The sequence below is a fragment of the Pinus tabuliformis genome, chromosome 8, assembly GCF_031772625.1.
Source record: "Pinus tabuliformis cultivar Carrire ecotype Pingquan chromosome 8, CPIR1, whole genome shotgun sequence".
Taxonomy (NCBI): Eukaryota; Viridiplantae; Streptophyta; class Pinopsida; order Pinales; family Pinaceae; genus Pinus; species Pinus tabuliformis.
Window position 1 is genome coordinate 509436382 of NC_142294.1, and position 14812 is coordinate 509451193.

The 14812-nt window shown below is 39.8% G+C and overlaps 1 protein-coding gene and 1 long non-coding RNA gene across 2 annotated transcripts in view; one reads left to right on the forward strand and one right to left on the reverse strand.

The window, feature by feature from the left end:
* The window catches only part of LOC149236320 (uncharacterized), a 279299-nt gene that overhangs the window by 225833 nt on the left and 38654 nt on the right, over positions 1–14812 (reverse strand). The window lies entirely within an intron of this gene.
* The window catches only part of LOC149236321 (nucleoside hydrolase 3-like), a 258179-nt gene that overhangs the window by 205430 nt on the left and 37937 nt on the right, over positions 1–14812 (forward strand). The window contains 1 exon segment of the mRNA XM_089368840.1: positions 3539–3743. Within this exon segment, the coding sequence (XP_089224966.1) occupies positions 3539–3743 (205 nt within the window).

Here is a 14812-nt window from a genome sequence, read left to right on the forward strand (position 1 = left end):
GCTTCTAGGTAGCTGTTGAAGGATCTGGGCAAAGCTGTCCATCATCGCGTTCCGTTGTCGCTCGAGGGCTTCTTCAAGCAATATTTTGATAGGATCTCCTGCCCCCTCATCTTTCTTCTCATCCGCCATGGGAGGCCGTCGGGATTTGTGGGGCTGGTCTTGCAAAGGTTCGACCAGTTCAAGCCCTAACTCCTTATATCCCGACCTCGTTGGGGACATGTAAAGAAAAACAGAGAAAAAGCAGACCGCTCTGATACCACTGATCCAGATTTAAACAGGAACGCAACAAATTACAGAGATAACCATACACACAGATATGCAGCGGAAATAATACCTCATTTCATTAATGTAAAATATTGAAATATGCTTACAAACAATAATGGAAATAAACCAGCTAGGGCGATGGTAGCTTATCTCTAAGAAGAGATGTGGTGGCTACATGCCTCTAAACTGTTAAAAACTGTGTTACAATGAGGCTCGAAGGCCTATTTATTGTTGAGAAACAATGGAAAACCCTTAACATTCGAAAACCTGACCCTAGAAGATGAAATGCCAAATTGTGGACCCCGTTTGAGTAAATTGTTACATCAATTTCCCGGGGTCGTAACTTTGGCATACGATCTCCGTTTGACGCGTACAATAGCTCGTTAGAAAGATCTATCCAAGCACTACCACTTTGGGAGGCAACATCGGTCCATGGACCCATGTTGCCCCAGATTTCCCAAAAAACGTCGTTTAGGGCCTCAAAACGGCTCCGGAAGTTCAGGACCCGAAAAACTGCTAATAATAGTAAACTGTGCTAAACTGAAAAACTGAAAGAGACAGTTGTGGGGGTCCAAATGGGATAGGTGGGTAGCCACCAACATCCACCTGGATCATTGTGTCTAATAATTTGGATTCACATGGATGTATATGTATATATGTTGCATATGAAGTAACACCTGACACGTCCTAACTAAAAATCATGACCTAATCAAAGGGCATGTCCTATCAACCATTGTTATTAGTCAATTCTATAAGTACACTATCACATGGAGTTGTATCATCATCTATCTTGCATATTACATATTCAATATGTTATTTTAATCCATATGGATTCTCTTAAATTATTCTATTTATTTTAGATATTCAATTTATGAAACAAGTTGTTCATTTCATATTCAATATATGAACTTTCTTCATTTCTTATGGGCCCACTAAAATCACTTAAGAAATGAAAGATGATAAAGGCCTATCTTGGATGGACTTGGACCCACTTCAACGACCAGAGAATTTAAAAATATGGTGTTGGAATTTCAAGTCTAGAGGAATCTAGTTGCAAACCCGAGTCTACTCATGTAGAGGATGTAGAGAACGAGATTTTGGATGATTCTATCATATGATTAGATTCTAGAGTGTAGACTATAATTATTAGTTATTATTAATAATAATTATGCTTACTTTTAGACTCTAAAAGCTCTTTTGAGCCTGTTTCTTTATGTATTTAAGCTAAGATATGAGTTGCTGAATCTGCTATTTTGCTATATTTTCCCTTGCTATAAGAGAACTTTGCATATTTGTGTCTAATGCTTTGGATTCACACAGACACATGAATCCAAACTATTAGACACAAATATTTAAACTTCCCATATTTGTGTCTAATAATTTGGATTCACATATACAAATATCCAAATTATTAGACAAATATTTAAACTTTCTATATTTGTGTCTAATAATTTGGATTCACATGGATGTGTATGTATATATGTGTGCATATGAAGTAACACATCCTGACTAAAAATCATGACCTAATCAAAGGACATGGCCTATCAGCCATTGTGACTAGTCAATTCTATAAGTACACTATAACATCGAGGCGTATCATCATCTATCTCTCATATTACATATTCAATATGTTGTTTTAATCCATATGGATTCTTTTACATTATTCAATTTATTTTAGATATTCAATTTATGAACCAAGTTGTTCATTTCATATTCAATAAATGAACTTTGTTTATTTCACTTGGGCCCACTAAAATCACTTAAGAAACGAAAAATGATAAAGGCCTATCTTGGATGGACTTGGACACACTTCAACAACTAGAGGATTTAAAAATATGTTGTTGGAATTTCAAATCTAGGGGGATCCAGTCACAAACCTGAGTGCATTCAAGTGGAGGATGTAGAGAATGAGACTTTAGATGATTCTATCATATGATTAGATTGTAGATTGTAGACTATAGTTATTAGTTATTATTATGCTTATTTTTAGACTCTAAGAACTATTTTGAGCCTCTTTCTTCATGTATTTCAGCTTAGATATGGGTTGCACTCTCTGCTATTTTGTTATATTTTCCCTTGCTATACGCATAAGAGAACTCTGCATATTTGTGTCTAATACTTTGGATTCACACGCATGTATGAATCCAAATTATTAGTCACAAACACGCGAAGTTTCCTTATGTATATAGCGAGTAAGAGAAAATATAACAAAATAGCAGATGGTTCTATATATATATCTAAAAATTTGAATTCTTTTATGTATTTTTTGGTGACCAATTTTGTGTCCAATTTTTTTACCTATTGCAATTTGGTTCTAATGTTTGGCGTCGACTAGTTTGGACTTGATAACATTGAATTAGATGAGAGTGTGCTATGAATATTGTTAGGTAGCCCACCCCAAGCTCCCATCTATGTACTTGCTGCAACATCTTCATTAATATATGTGGTATTCATTATTCTCTCCAAAATATGTGCTATCATTTTGTATATGCGTCCCTATCAAATCCCACATGGTGTTGGCTTGGACAACTTCACTATAGCTTGATCAACTAGTCTCAGTTTTTGGTTTGTGAAGCTTTGATGGGATGGTTGCCAATGCCTCTGTATGACCCTATAGCAATGGCCCTTCTGCCACCATTTTTTTTGGGGTGGGGGAGGCTGGGGGGGAGGGTAGTAAAATGCTCATTGTACATATTATTACATTAACAGTTATATAAGATTTTTTTTACAAAATTAGGGTTTCCTACTTATAAAAGTTTATGCATGCATGATTATAATCTTTTGTACCTTATTCTTTCTCATTATTGCAGGCAGTACAGGTAAATTTTGAGAGAAACATTTAATACAATTGGACACAATTGGGCATTCAGAAATTTTCTTGGTTTATGATGAAAATATAGAATCAATAGACCTGAATTGCTTCTCTATCTGAGAATTGAAGAAATGTATGTCAGTATGCATTTAATTTTAATGAAAAACTGTAAAGCATGTACATGAGTGTTCAAGTGTGTGCCTGCATTGCATTTATAATTGGAATTCAGTGCATAAAAATAATTTCCCCAATTATGGTATGGATCAAGATGTCAAAGGCCATTTTCTCTGAGAGGGTACTTCATCCTAGAAGAGTAGGTCCTATCTTGAAATCCCTAGAAACAGGCTAGACACTATAGTGGGGGGAAATCCTCCTGAACTTGAGCCACTACACTGGCAACAATTTATCTAGAGTTTTTTGCACATACTTCTTCTCACTCTAATAACTGAATAATTGTTGCAGATACACCGCCCACAACTCTGTGAAATATGCAGCCCCAAGAGATACTGAGCACCCTGAACTACGACAGCCCAAAGCACAAGAAGTATTGCATAATGTAATGAATGAACTTGATTCAGGCAGAAAAGCAACAATTCTAACAACAGGCCCTCTTACAAACATCGCAACATTTTTGTCATCTGATACAAACTCAAACTCAAAGATTGAGGTAAGTGTGACCCTCTAGACTGCAATTTGAAAGAAATAGATGTTGCATCTACAACCATTTCAACAGGTTGCAAAAATGATAAGGGAGTGATACCCATTCTTTCTTTTTGTATGGCATTGCTCACACTTATGTTTTCTATAGCTTTTCTTCCTCACACGCTGACATCCATTCCTATCTCCAGATAGGAAAATAGAAATTCTGATACTATTTACCAAATATTGATATCTGAACCCCAATAGTAAAGCTTCCATACCTTACAAAGTTTTCAAGGACATTTATTACAGTTCAAAAAACATAAAGTGAATGGAAATAATTACTATCCACAGATATTACCAGAGAATTATGTCAGCCCAGTAGTAGTTAATAAAGAAAATTGCTTTATCACTTGAGAACAGCCATCAAGCTCCTGTATAACTTACCCTGACATTTCTTTTGTTTCTTGTTTTTATAATAATTATTATTTTATGGGTCCTGCACTTAACAAAAACCTAACTATTCTCAGATGGAGAATTTAAGGAAATATTTCAATCCTCTATCCTACTCCTCTGTTTTCACAGGTTTGTTCATATGCTTATCCTGCAAGAAAACATCAATAAATATTGCACATTTCAAATAGACACACACCTTGCTGCGCGAGACACCTTTCTTAGCGTCTTCCAATACCAGCACTTACTTATTCTAAAGCTCAACTTCTGTTGCACCAAATCTTTAACAAGGTTTAAGGAATCCTTTGTAAACAGCATGGTACATCCTACTGACATTCAAAACCACGTCTTTTATATTTTCTTTTGGAATCATCAATTCTTATTTATGGCTAACATGCAGAAAATTGTTTCAGAAAGTATTTGTCACGAGGGACAGCCTTGTATCCAGATTCCACACCATAGATACATAGTGTAGGTAGTTAGTGAGATGTTCAATTTTAGCTCATGGTAACAGTTTACAGCACACAGATATGAAACACTAACAGCTAACACAGAATTCCTAGAGAACTCTCAAAACAACAGATCTGATCTATGCTATAGACTGAAATACATCATACTAAAAAGTATAAACAGAAAGAGCTAATTGGATTGTTGAACAGTCACTAAAACCTGGTATTGCCTTCTCATTAACTCTGAAACAAAACTCAGCTAATCACTACAGAAAATCACTTCTGCTCACTTAAGCAGCAAAACTTAACTGATGAAAACTACTCCCTAAGCCTTACGTTCATAATAGAAGTAGGGGGGAAAGGATTACAATCAAAGTGGACTTAATCAAACAGTTAGCCACTGAAGAGAATGTCCCCTGCTTGCATGAGAAGGAATGCCTAAATTAGAGCATCCAAGGGAAAACATACACTGCCATTCCTAGGGAAACTCCCCAATGTAATAATGACCAACTCATGCACAGCCTCCTTTAACTGTCATCTTTGACTTGGTCACACCAGAATAGAAAATACACTAGAAATGAATAATCAGATAGAATTATAACTTCTGTTCTAAAATAAGTAGTTATAATGGGAAACTCCAGATCTGGTGCATGCATGGGATCCACGCATCCTCTCCTGTTTTACTAGAAGAAAACCAATTTTCCTTTAAAAGGATTACAATTGCACACTCAACCTGCATGTTACAGGGACACTGCTACTACAGGCTGCTTCAGGTATAATGGGGGAGGAACTTTTGGAGCAACAATGAGATATTCTAACACTCCCTCTTTGTGAAGAAAATGTTCTCAACCAGCCCAAGCCTCTCCCAAGGCATATCAAGCTGTCAATCCAAAGGAACATTACTCAGGACCACTGCTCTCTGCTGAACTGTCTTTGATGAAGTGGTACCAAATATCAATGTGCTTGGAACAATCATGAAACAATGGATTCATAGAAAGCTTGATGCAGCTATGATTATCACAATAGATCCTAACATCTAATTGGTCAACTCTGCTATGAACTTGCAAAGCTAGATAGCCTCACAATTAGCACAAATAGCTACCATATACTCTCCTCCGCTGAACTAAGTTCCACTACCGCCTGCCTATGTTGGAATTTCTAAGTTTAACCCGTTAGAAATTCTTACTATCTGATTTATTTATTCCTACTTGTTCAATTACTTAACAAGTTATTTACCATGTAAATAGTGAAAATAAATACAAGTACAGTATCAAGTTTCAACATATACAGATCATCAACTGAAAGTAAACAAGCACACAAGTGACACCATTGTTTTTGGACTAATGTCCCGGGAAAAAACCCAAATGCGGGAAAACCGGTGCAGCTATTCAGAGGGTTTTATTAGTATGTAGTTTCAAAATACAACCTGGGTGCCAGAAATGGCTCACCCAACAGAGAATGCCCTCGGTAGTAGTACCTCTCAGTTGGAGACAGATATTCCGGCTAAATCACCGGATGAATGATCCCACAACAGCCATGCAGCTTCTGCTACTCTGCGTCACTCTGATAGGGACTGTGTCACCCTATCCGCCTCTCCAACTCCCAGTCTGCCCCACGAAATCCTCTAGCGCTGCTTCTAGGCCCTCCGTCAGCCTCTCTGGCCTTTGCGTGAGCTTCTGGAGCCTCTGCATCAGCCCCTAGACCCTCTGCATCTCACACGCTGGCCTCTCTAGCTTTGCGTAGCTCCTGGCTGCCTTTGCGTGGCCTCTAGCTAGCTCTGCATCAACCTCTCCCGGCTCTATGCTGATCCTCCTGGTACTAATTCTGCCTCTCTGCTATGTATTCACTGCCCCTCAGATGCAACTCAGATCACTCGTTCGATTTTCTCAGCAAACTCTGCCCCAGAAAATCGAATTCTTAATCAACTTGGTGTGTTCTCCAACTGACCCTCAAGCCTCCTCTTATACTTTTCTCGTTGGTTCATCAACGACCGAGATTAAATCTCTAATCAATGGCTAAGATTAGATTTGGCTTGATCCATGAGTTTTGGACCCTTCTAACACAGTTTTATATTAATATCCTTTAATGTTTTATTCTTCCTAAATCTAGACTTAGGAACTCCATTAAAAATATTAATTATTTCAATATCTCTCAAACTGGTTAGAATCTACCCAAACCATTTCTAGGTCTTGGATATCTCATGTGCTTTAGCCTCTCCACCAATTTTCATGGCTAGAGCACATCCGATGCTACCCCAAATCAATACTCCCTCTTAGCGATGACTGTGCTCTAGTAATACTCCTTACTGAGTATCACCCTGATCATCCAGCATCGGTCCTTGTGCTGATGCTAGGCCTCCCCGCCCAACATCGTCTGCACTACTACATCATGTATTGTTGCCCATGACCGTGCCACTGCCACTGCTGCATCCGTATGGCAACTCCCTCTGCATCTGTGCTGCTGTTGGTTCATATACCTAGCACTGCATTTGCACTGCATCCCCTTCTCCTCACACTGCATCATGCTGCTCATAGCACTGCCACTACTAACTGCTGCACTGCAAGCTAGTTACTGAGAAGGAAGTAATTGATCCACCCCACTCTGATATCCCTGTCAGGCTAGAGACACTCCCGATGTTGAGGCTCCCTTTGCCGCTAAGAAGTGCTCCCTCTACTGACCTCTATGCTGCTGCAACAATTCCATGCATCTCGCACTGTTGCACACCTCTCTATGCCATCCTGCACTGTTGCAACACTCCCATGCTTCTCGGACTGTTGCAGCCTGCTGTCCTGGGACTCTTGCACTATAGCATTCTTTGTCGCTCCATCTGCATCCGTCTCTACTGACATCTGCCAGTCCTGCTACTCCTCTTCGGGGCTCCCGTAGAAAGGTATAATCCAAGAGGTTGGGTACGTCAAGAATCCTGCCCCTCATCGCCTATAGTCCGTCTGACTACAGCTTGATGTCTCCCCACTTCCTCTCAAGTGGCGCATGAGCACTCATGGCATAGTCGTCATCCTCCTCGACTTCTTTCTCCACCTTTGTTGGCACTGCCTACGAGTCAGAAGCCTCTCCCTCACTCTTTTTCCTCAGACATTGGTTCGCATTGTGACCCAGTTCTCGACAATGGAAGCACTTGACCTTGGAGAGGTCCTACTTCTTTCTCCTCCTGCTTTCCCACAGATGCGAGAGCCGCATCTTCTTCTTCCTCCTTCTTGATTCTGACCCCTTTTCCGCTACTCCTGGCCTTGGTCACCCGTCTGATCTCTTCTTGATGAAGATCCGCCCACAGTTCCTCCCAATTTGGAAGGCTCGACCTGCCCAGTATGCTCTAGACAAATACCTCCCAATCCTCTGAGACTGCATTCATTGCGGTCCTCACCATCAATTCTTGATTCAGCGTGGCCCCTATGGAAGTTAGCTGGTCACGGATCTCCTTCAATCCACCGAGGAAGACATCTATCTGCTCACCCTTCTACATCTGGTATGACCGCAGCTGATTTTCAATTAACATCTTCCTCTACACAGAAGTATGCTGGTACAATTTTTTCAGGGCATCCCACATCTCACTTTCCGTGTCCTTCTCGATGATATGTGGCACCACATGATCCTTGACCCCATCGAGGATGATGCACTTCGCCTTGGCCATTGCCTCCTTGTACTTCTCATTTTTAGCTAGGTCAACTGGGATCGCTATTGTTTTCAAGGCGAAGTCCTTTATGCGATATCTGTCTAGAATGGACAAGATCCTGGCCTTCCAGACCACGAAGTTGGATGCTCCGTCCAACCTATCCTGATCTCTCAATCCATTCACGGCCATTATGATGCTCTTCTTCTGACTCCTCTGAGTCTCTTTACTTCCCTCCTGGACGTCCTCGATTTGACTCCCTCTGATTCTTGATTTCTTTTCTGGAAATCCCTCCTCCTTGGTCATTCCCTGTTAGGTATTGTTCTGACCATAGTATCCCACCAGCTTCGCTCCGCAAATTATCCGCAGCCTCCTATACCCCAGCAACTTGACAGACTAAGCCTCTAGGCTCTGCGCAAGCCTGGCACCGACAAAATCTGCACCTCCTGGCCACAACGTCGATCCTTCCTAACGAAGAAAGATGATCGGGCACTGCGTAGGTCAGGTTTGCTCCTCTTTGCCTCTATGTTGATCCTTTTCCTGGCTTGAATTGATGATACAGGCCCTCTGTGTCACCCCTTCCTTGCTGCTTTCTGCTAGGAACAACTTCTGTCACTCGGGACAGTTGTTTCTGTTGCTACTGCTCTGCTCGGCTGATGCCTTCAGTTATCCTGTGATCTGCAACCTCGCTCTGATACCATGTTGGAATTTCTAAGTTTAACTCGTTAGAAATTCTTCCTGTACTATCTGATTTATTTCCTCCTACTTGATCAATTACTTAACAAGTTATTTACCATGTAAACAATGAAAATAAATACAAGTACAATATCAACACATACAGATCATCAACTGAAAGTAAACAAGCACACAAGTGACACCGTTGTTTTTGGACTAATGTCCCCGGAAAAACCCAATGCAGGAAAATCGATGCAGCTATTTAGAGGGTTTTATTATTATGCAGTTTCATAATACAACCTGGGTGCTAGAAATGGCTCACCCAACAAAGAATGCCCTCGACAGTAGTACCTCTCAGTTGGAGATAGATATTCTGGCTAAATCACTGGATGAACGATCCCACAACAATAATGCAACTTTCGCTGCTCTACATCACTCTGATAGGGACTGTGTAACCTTATTCGGCTCTCCAGCTCCCAGTTTGTCCCACGAAATCCTCCAGCGCTGCTTCTAGGCCCTGTGTCAGCCTCTTTGGATTGTGCGTCAACTTCTGGAGCCTTTGCGTTAGCCCCTAGACCCTCTGCATCTCACACGTTGGCCTCTTTGGCTCTGCGCAACTCCTAGCTGCCTCTGCGTGGCCTCTAGTTGGCTCTGCGTCAACCTCTCCCGACTCTGCGTTGATCCTCCTGCTACTAACTATGCCTCTCTTCTATGTATTCACTACCCCTCAGATGCAACTCAGATCACTCATTCGATTTCCTCAGTAAACCCTGCCCCAGAAAATCGAATTCTTGATCAACTCGGTGTATTCTCCAACTGACCCTCAGCCTCCTCTTATACTTTTCTTGTTGGTTCATCAATGGTCGAGATTAAATCTCTAATCAACGGCTAAGATTAGATTTTGCTTGATCCATGACTTTTGGACCCTTCTAACACAGTTTTATATTAATACCCTTTAATATTTTATTTTTCCTAAGTTTAGACTTAGGAACTCCATTAAAAGTATTAATTACTTTAATATCTCCCAAACTGGTTAGAATTTGCCCAAACCATTTTTGGGTCGTGGAGATCTCATGTGCTTTAGCCTCTCCAAAAAATTTCATGGCTAGAGCACATCCGATGCTACCCCAAATCAACAACCTATTGCTGAAAAAATATATCATGCTAAGCTTACATTGAAACAAAACCTTGAAGTACTCTTCCTAGCTCCTACTACCTGCATCTCCACCTTAGTGAGAATCCACACAGTCATGCAACATTAAATCACCATCTCCAAGTGCCCCTCAATTACTGTAGCACATGTCTTGCAAGAACTCAGTGAATCTGCCATGGATCAACCATTAATTGGTTCAAAACATTTACTGGAAAACAAATACCAGCTCTAGTATTCATTAGATGTGAAAGAGAATCTATCACTGCCCATACACAGATGGATCTACCAAATCTGAATTTGAATCTATTGATAACTTCAACTTGGGTAGCATGGGAATCGCCAAGGACCTACAATGTAACATTCCAAAGTAAAAATTTACAGAGATAACAAAGACATGCAACAATTACAACACAAAAATTTTACTCAGTAAACACCAATGTGGAAAAAGTTGAAGTAGGGATTAAATCAGCAAGGGTCCAGAAGTTGAAAAAGTCGTTAAAATTAGGAGTTTTTTGAAAAAATCAGCAAAAAGTTTGCAAAATTAAAAAAATGCAAAAATATTCATTTTTTAAAAAACCCTGACTTTTTCAATAAAATCTAGACTTTTTCAATAAAATTCCGATTAAAAAAATAATTAATGAAACTACCTCATTCACGATTTTTTGGAAAATGTCCCGATTTAATCCCGACTTTTTCAACTGGGAAAAAATCGGCAAAAATCAACCGATTTAATCGGCCAGCCAAAAAAATCGCATTTTGGGGATTTAATCCCGATTTTTTCCGGACTTTTTCCACATTACTAAACACACATGTAAACAAAAATTTTGCCCAGAACACCAAATTGGCCAATTTTCATTAATTATAAATGTTGGAGTACAATATAAGATGGAAGGAGTGCACCTGGGCTTGCACAAGGCAAGTTACAAGCCTCAGGCAATGTTTTAAAACTCCAACTCCAACTCTGACTCGGCTGAGGGTCGACTCTGACTCCGAATCCGTCTCGATATTGACTCGATCGGCTCAATTTCAATGACCCGGTCATTGTAAAAAATACATTAAATATTTTTTTTTTATAAAAAAACATAATTTAAAGATTTTCATTCATGTTTCCAAACACACAACATTAAAATATAGATAGAAGACAACATATGATCAAATTAGGCTCATGAATATATCCATTATATCAAAATGGCACCCAGTGCACTGTCCAATACATACATGATGATGATATAGAGATCAAAACAAAAACACATAACCAAGGAGGCTAGAAATGGCCTCTACAACAAAAGTAAACTGTGACCAGTACTACTGGCTAGTGGCTACTACTAGAGGAGCCAAGATCATCTGGATCAACCACTGGTAGCATATCTACATGCTTCATAGTTTGTAACTCATTTTTAATCTTGTACCCTCATCAATCATCTTAGACCATCTCACCAAGATGGATGTTAATAGATGTATTCATGAGAAGAACTACAAAAGCAATTTGTATGTGACACAGATCAAGATATAGGATCCCTAACGCCAAAACTTCTGCATCCACATCTACATGCAGTCATGACAAACCCATCTACACCCCATAGAATATTTTGTGGCTATTCTCTAGTTTTAGGATCCCTTGGGGCAACTTCAAGTTTGTTCCCATCAACTTTGTAATATGTATAAAGATAGACTGCCATCTTCCAAGAGAGAATTGCACCTATAAACATTCTAACTAGGATCACATGTCTGATCAGCATTTCAATTTCATGTGCCCTCTTTATTACATGGTTCTTAGATAGTATATTGTTTACTTAGAAATTCACATCGTTCCTTGAGGAATTTTAAATAATGAAGGCAACAGATGTCTTTCTCCATTCTAATAGGAGATTTCATGTTCTTGGCAAAATGTTCACAACATTAGATCCTATCAAATTGCTAGCACCAAACTCATCACTTTCTATTTTCAAGCACTAAACGATTCATGCCACAGGAAGCTGAGTGAACAAGTAAACAACCTATGAAAACAGTCAGCGAATGTGGAATTCGTGTGTCCACCAGCTTTTGACATAAATCTCTTCACCAAAAACCAAGTAAAAAAAAAATCGTTTTTTTTTTGAGTTTTCAGGCCACTATTACTGAGCCGGCCGAGTAGGCTCGGACTTGGTCGAGTCGGCTGAGTTGTTAGACAACTTGGCCGACTTGGTAATAACCCGGCCAGCCGAACCGGTTTGACGGCCGAGTCAACCCGCTGAGAGCTTGACTCGGACCAACTCGGCCGAATCGGTTTCGAGCCGGCCGGTTCTTAAAACAGTGGCCTCAAGTGGGTGATACAATAGTGCCCAGCTGTTGTAATCTTTGCTGCCTCCAAAATACTGCTTTGTTCCCTAAAAACTGCTCTGTTGGCTGACTTTCGGCTCTGATTTACCCCTTTAAAACAACCCAGAAATTTCTGCAACTTTGAGGCTGTACTCCTCTCCAAAAACTCAGAAAAACCCAGAAATGGTTTTTCTTGGTTTTGAATTGCAAATTTCGACCCTTTGGGGATTGTCCCTCCTCCAACGTTGGTTCTCACTGCCTACAGCTGAAACTATTGTAACTTGCTGCCACAAGGCTAGAAACCTCCCCAAATCAGGCTCCCAACAATCTCTCCGCAACCCATCTCCCAAATCCTCCAGCTAAACCTCCAACCAAGAGTCCCCCTCTAGTGACTGCGCAGTCCTAAGTGAGGATGACGCAGTCCCTCCAATCTGCAGTTCGAACTGGGTGTATGACTGACTATACTGCTGCAAATTCTCCTCCACAAGATGACAATTCGATGTGGGCAATGGAAGCCCTCCTAGGGTGGCACTTGAAGTCCACCGAAGAGAGGGATGAGCTTCACTCCTTGGGAAGCTCTTGTGCTGAACAACACTTTGTAGCTTAGCTAAATAGCCAAAGCAACAATGAAATTCTCAAATCATCAAAAGGTCCGGTTGTTGCACAGATTGTCTGGGCAGTGCGACAATGCTCAGACTGGGGGCTGTCACCCTGATCCCCGATCTCTCCATTTAAGCCGTCTCTCGAGGCTAAGGGGGGTAGACCCTATGGGATAAAGGAAGACCAACTATGGACCAGTTGGGTTGGGAGACACAGCAAAGCAACTGATTGATTTTAGAAATTAATGCACCAGTGCCTTATGGAGTTAACGATTAAATGATTATTTATTAAAGGTTGCAGAAATATAAACCTTGTAAAACAATCATTTATCATCAAATAGCCCAAGCAAAGATTATTTTTTCCAAATGCGAGATACTCAATAAATGCACAATGCCTTAACAATATTCCAACAATTAAAATTTCAAAAGATAAATGCTTTAAATAACTACACAATTTTAAATGCTAACCAGTTATCACTTTCATATAGCTAATCTTCAAATGAACATTTAAGCATGTTTAACCACATCAAAATGATAAATATTAATCCCACATCAAAATTTTAGCCTTAGCGGAAAAGATACACCAAAATCGTAAATGTGACCAATCCTTGTGCCAAGACTAAATTTAACAAAATATTTCAAATTTTTTATTTTATTTTATATATATATATTTTTTTTTTAAATATTCTAAAATGAGAACAAACCAAAGACCTAAAAACAAACTTTTTATGATTTTTTATATTTTTTATGATTTTAAAATTTTAAACTCAAAATGAAACAAAACTAAAATCTAAATAAAGTCTAAACTAACACCTAATCTATAGAATCTGAAGGGACCCTTTTTATGCTTTTTTTTTTAATTTTTTTTTAATATTAATTTTAACATCAAACTTTAAAAAATTAAATCTAAATTTAAAGAAGTCTAAATCTAAAACTAAAACAAAAATTTAATAAATTTAAAACTAAACTAAGCTAACGTATATCTAATACTAAAACTAAAGAGTTTAGTTCTTAATTGAAACGAAACTAAAAAAAAGAAGTACGCTACCCTAAATAATCTATGAAAATCAAAAATATGCTTATACAACTACCAAAATCAAATTTTCATTGCTGTTTTGGAGTATTTGCAGGCACGCTGAGGAGATGAAACATGTTCGACAGAGGATGACAGCGTGGGTGCAACGTTTGCGTGGAGGTGAAAGGCAGAAGGCGTGGAGCTGGAATAACAGCTTGAATATGGAGATGGGGTGAGGCAGAGAGGAGATACGTAGGAAAAAATGGTTGCTGCAGGTGGACGAAATGCTAAGGGAGGAGCTGTGTTTGACAGATTGCAGCGGATGGGAGAGGGCTTCACGCAGGAGAAAGACAACAAATGGATGGACGCAGAAGTTTGAACGCTGCAGCGTAAGGATGGCAACTACGTGAGAGATAGGGTTTCAATGGCGAAAAGCGAGGGTTGAGCCACACGCAGGCAGAAGCCACGATGGAATGGGAACCAGCGTAAATATGGAGAAGTGCAGATTGACATGGAGGAGGCAACACGATGAGGGAGTATAACTGCGCAAATGAGGAGCTTGATGGAACAAGAACTGTGTACAGGCAACCTTGAAATGGACCATGCGCGGATGAGGAATTGCTACAAGAAATACGCAGATTGGCAGCAACAGATGGCAAGAGAAGGATGGAGCAATGGGACAGAAAACGCAAGTGGGCAGCGTTGGTAACTTGCAGGTTTGCAGAGCGTGGAGCAAGTTGTTGAGGAAAAGAGGTGATAGATAGGGAGCTGAGTTGAAAAGACGGTAATGCTGAAGCTTGGCAACAATCCAGGAGCTCCACAAAGCC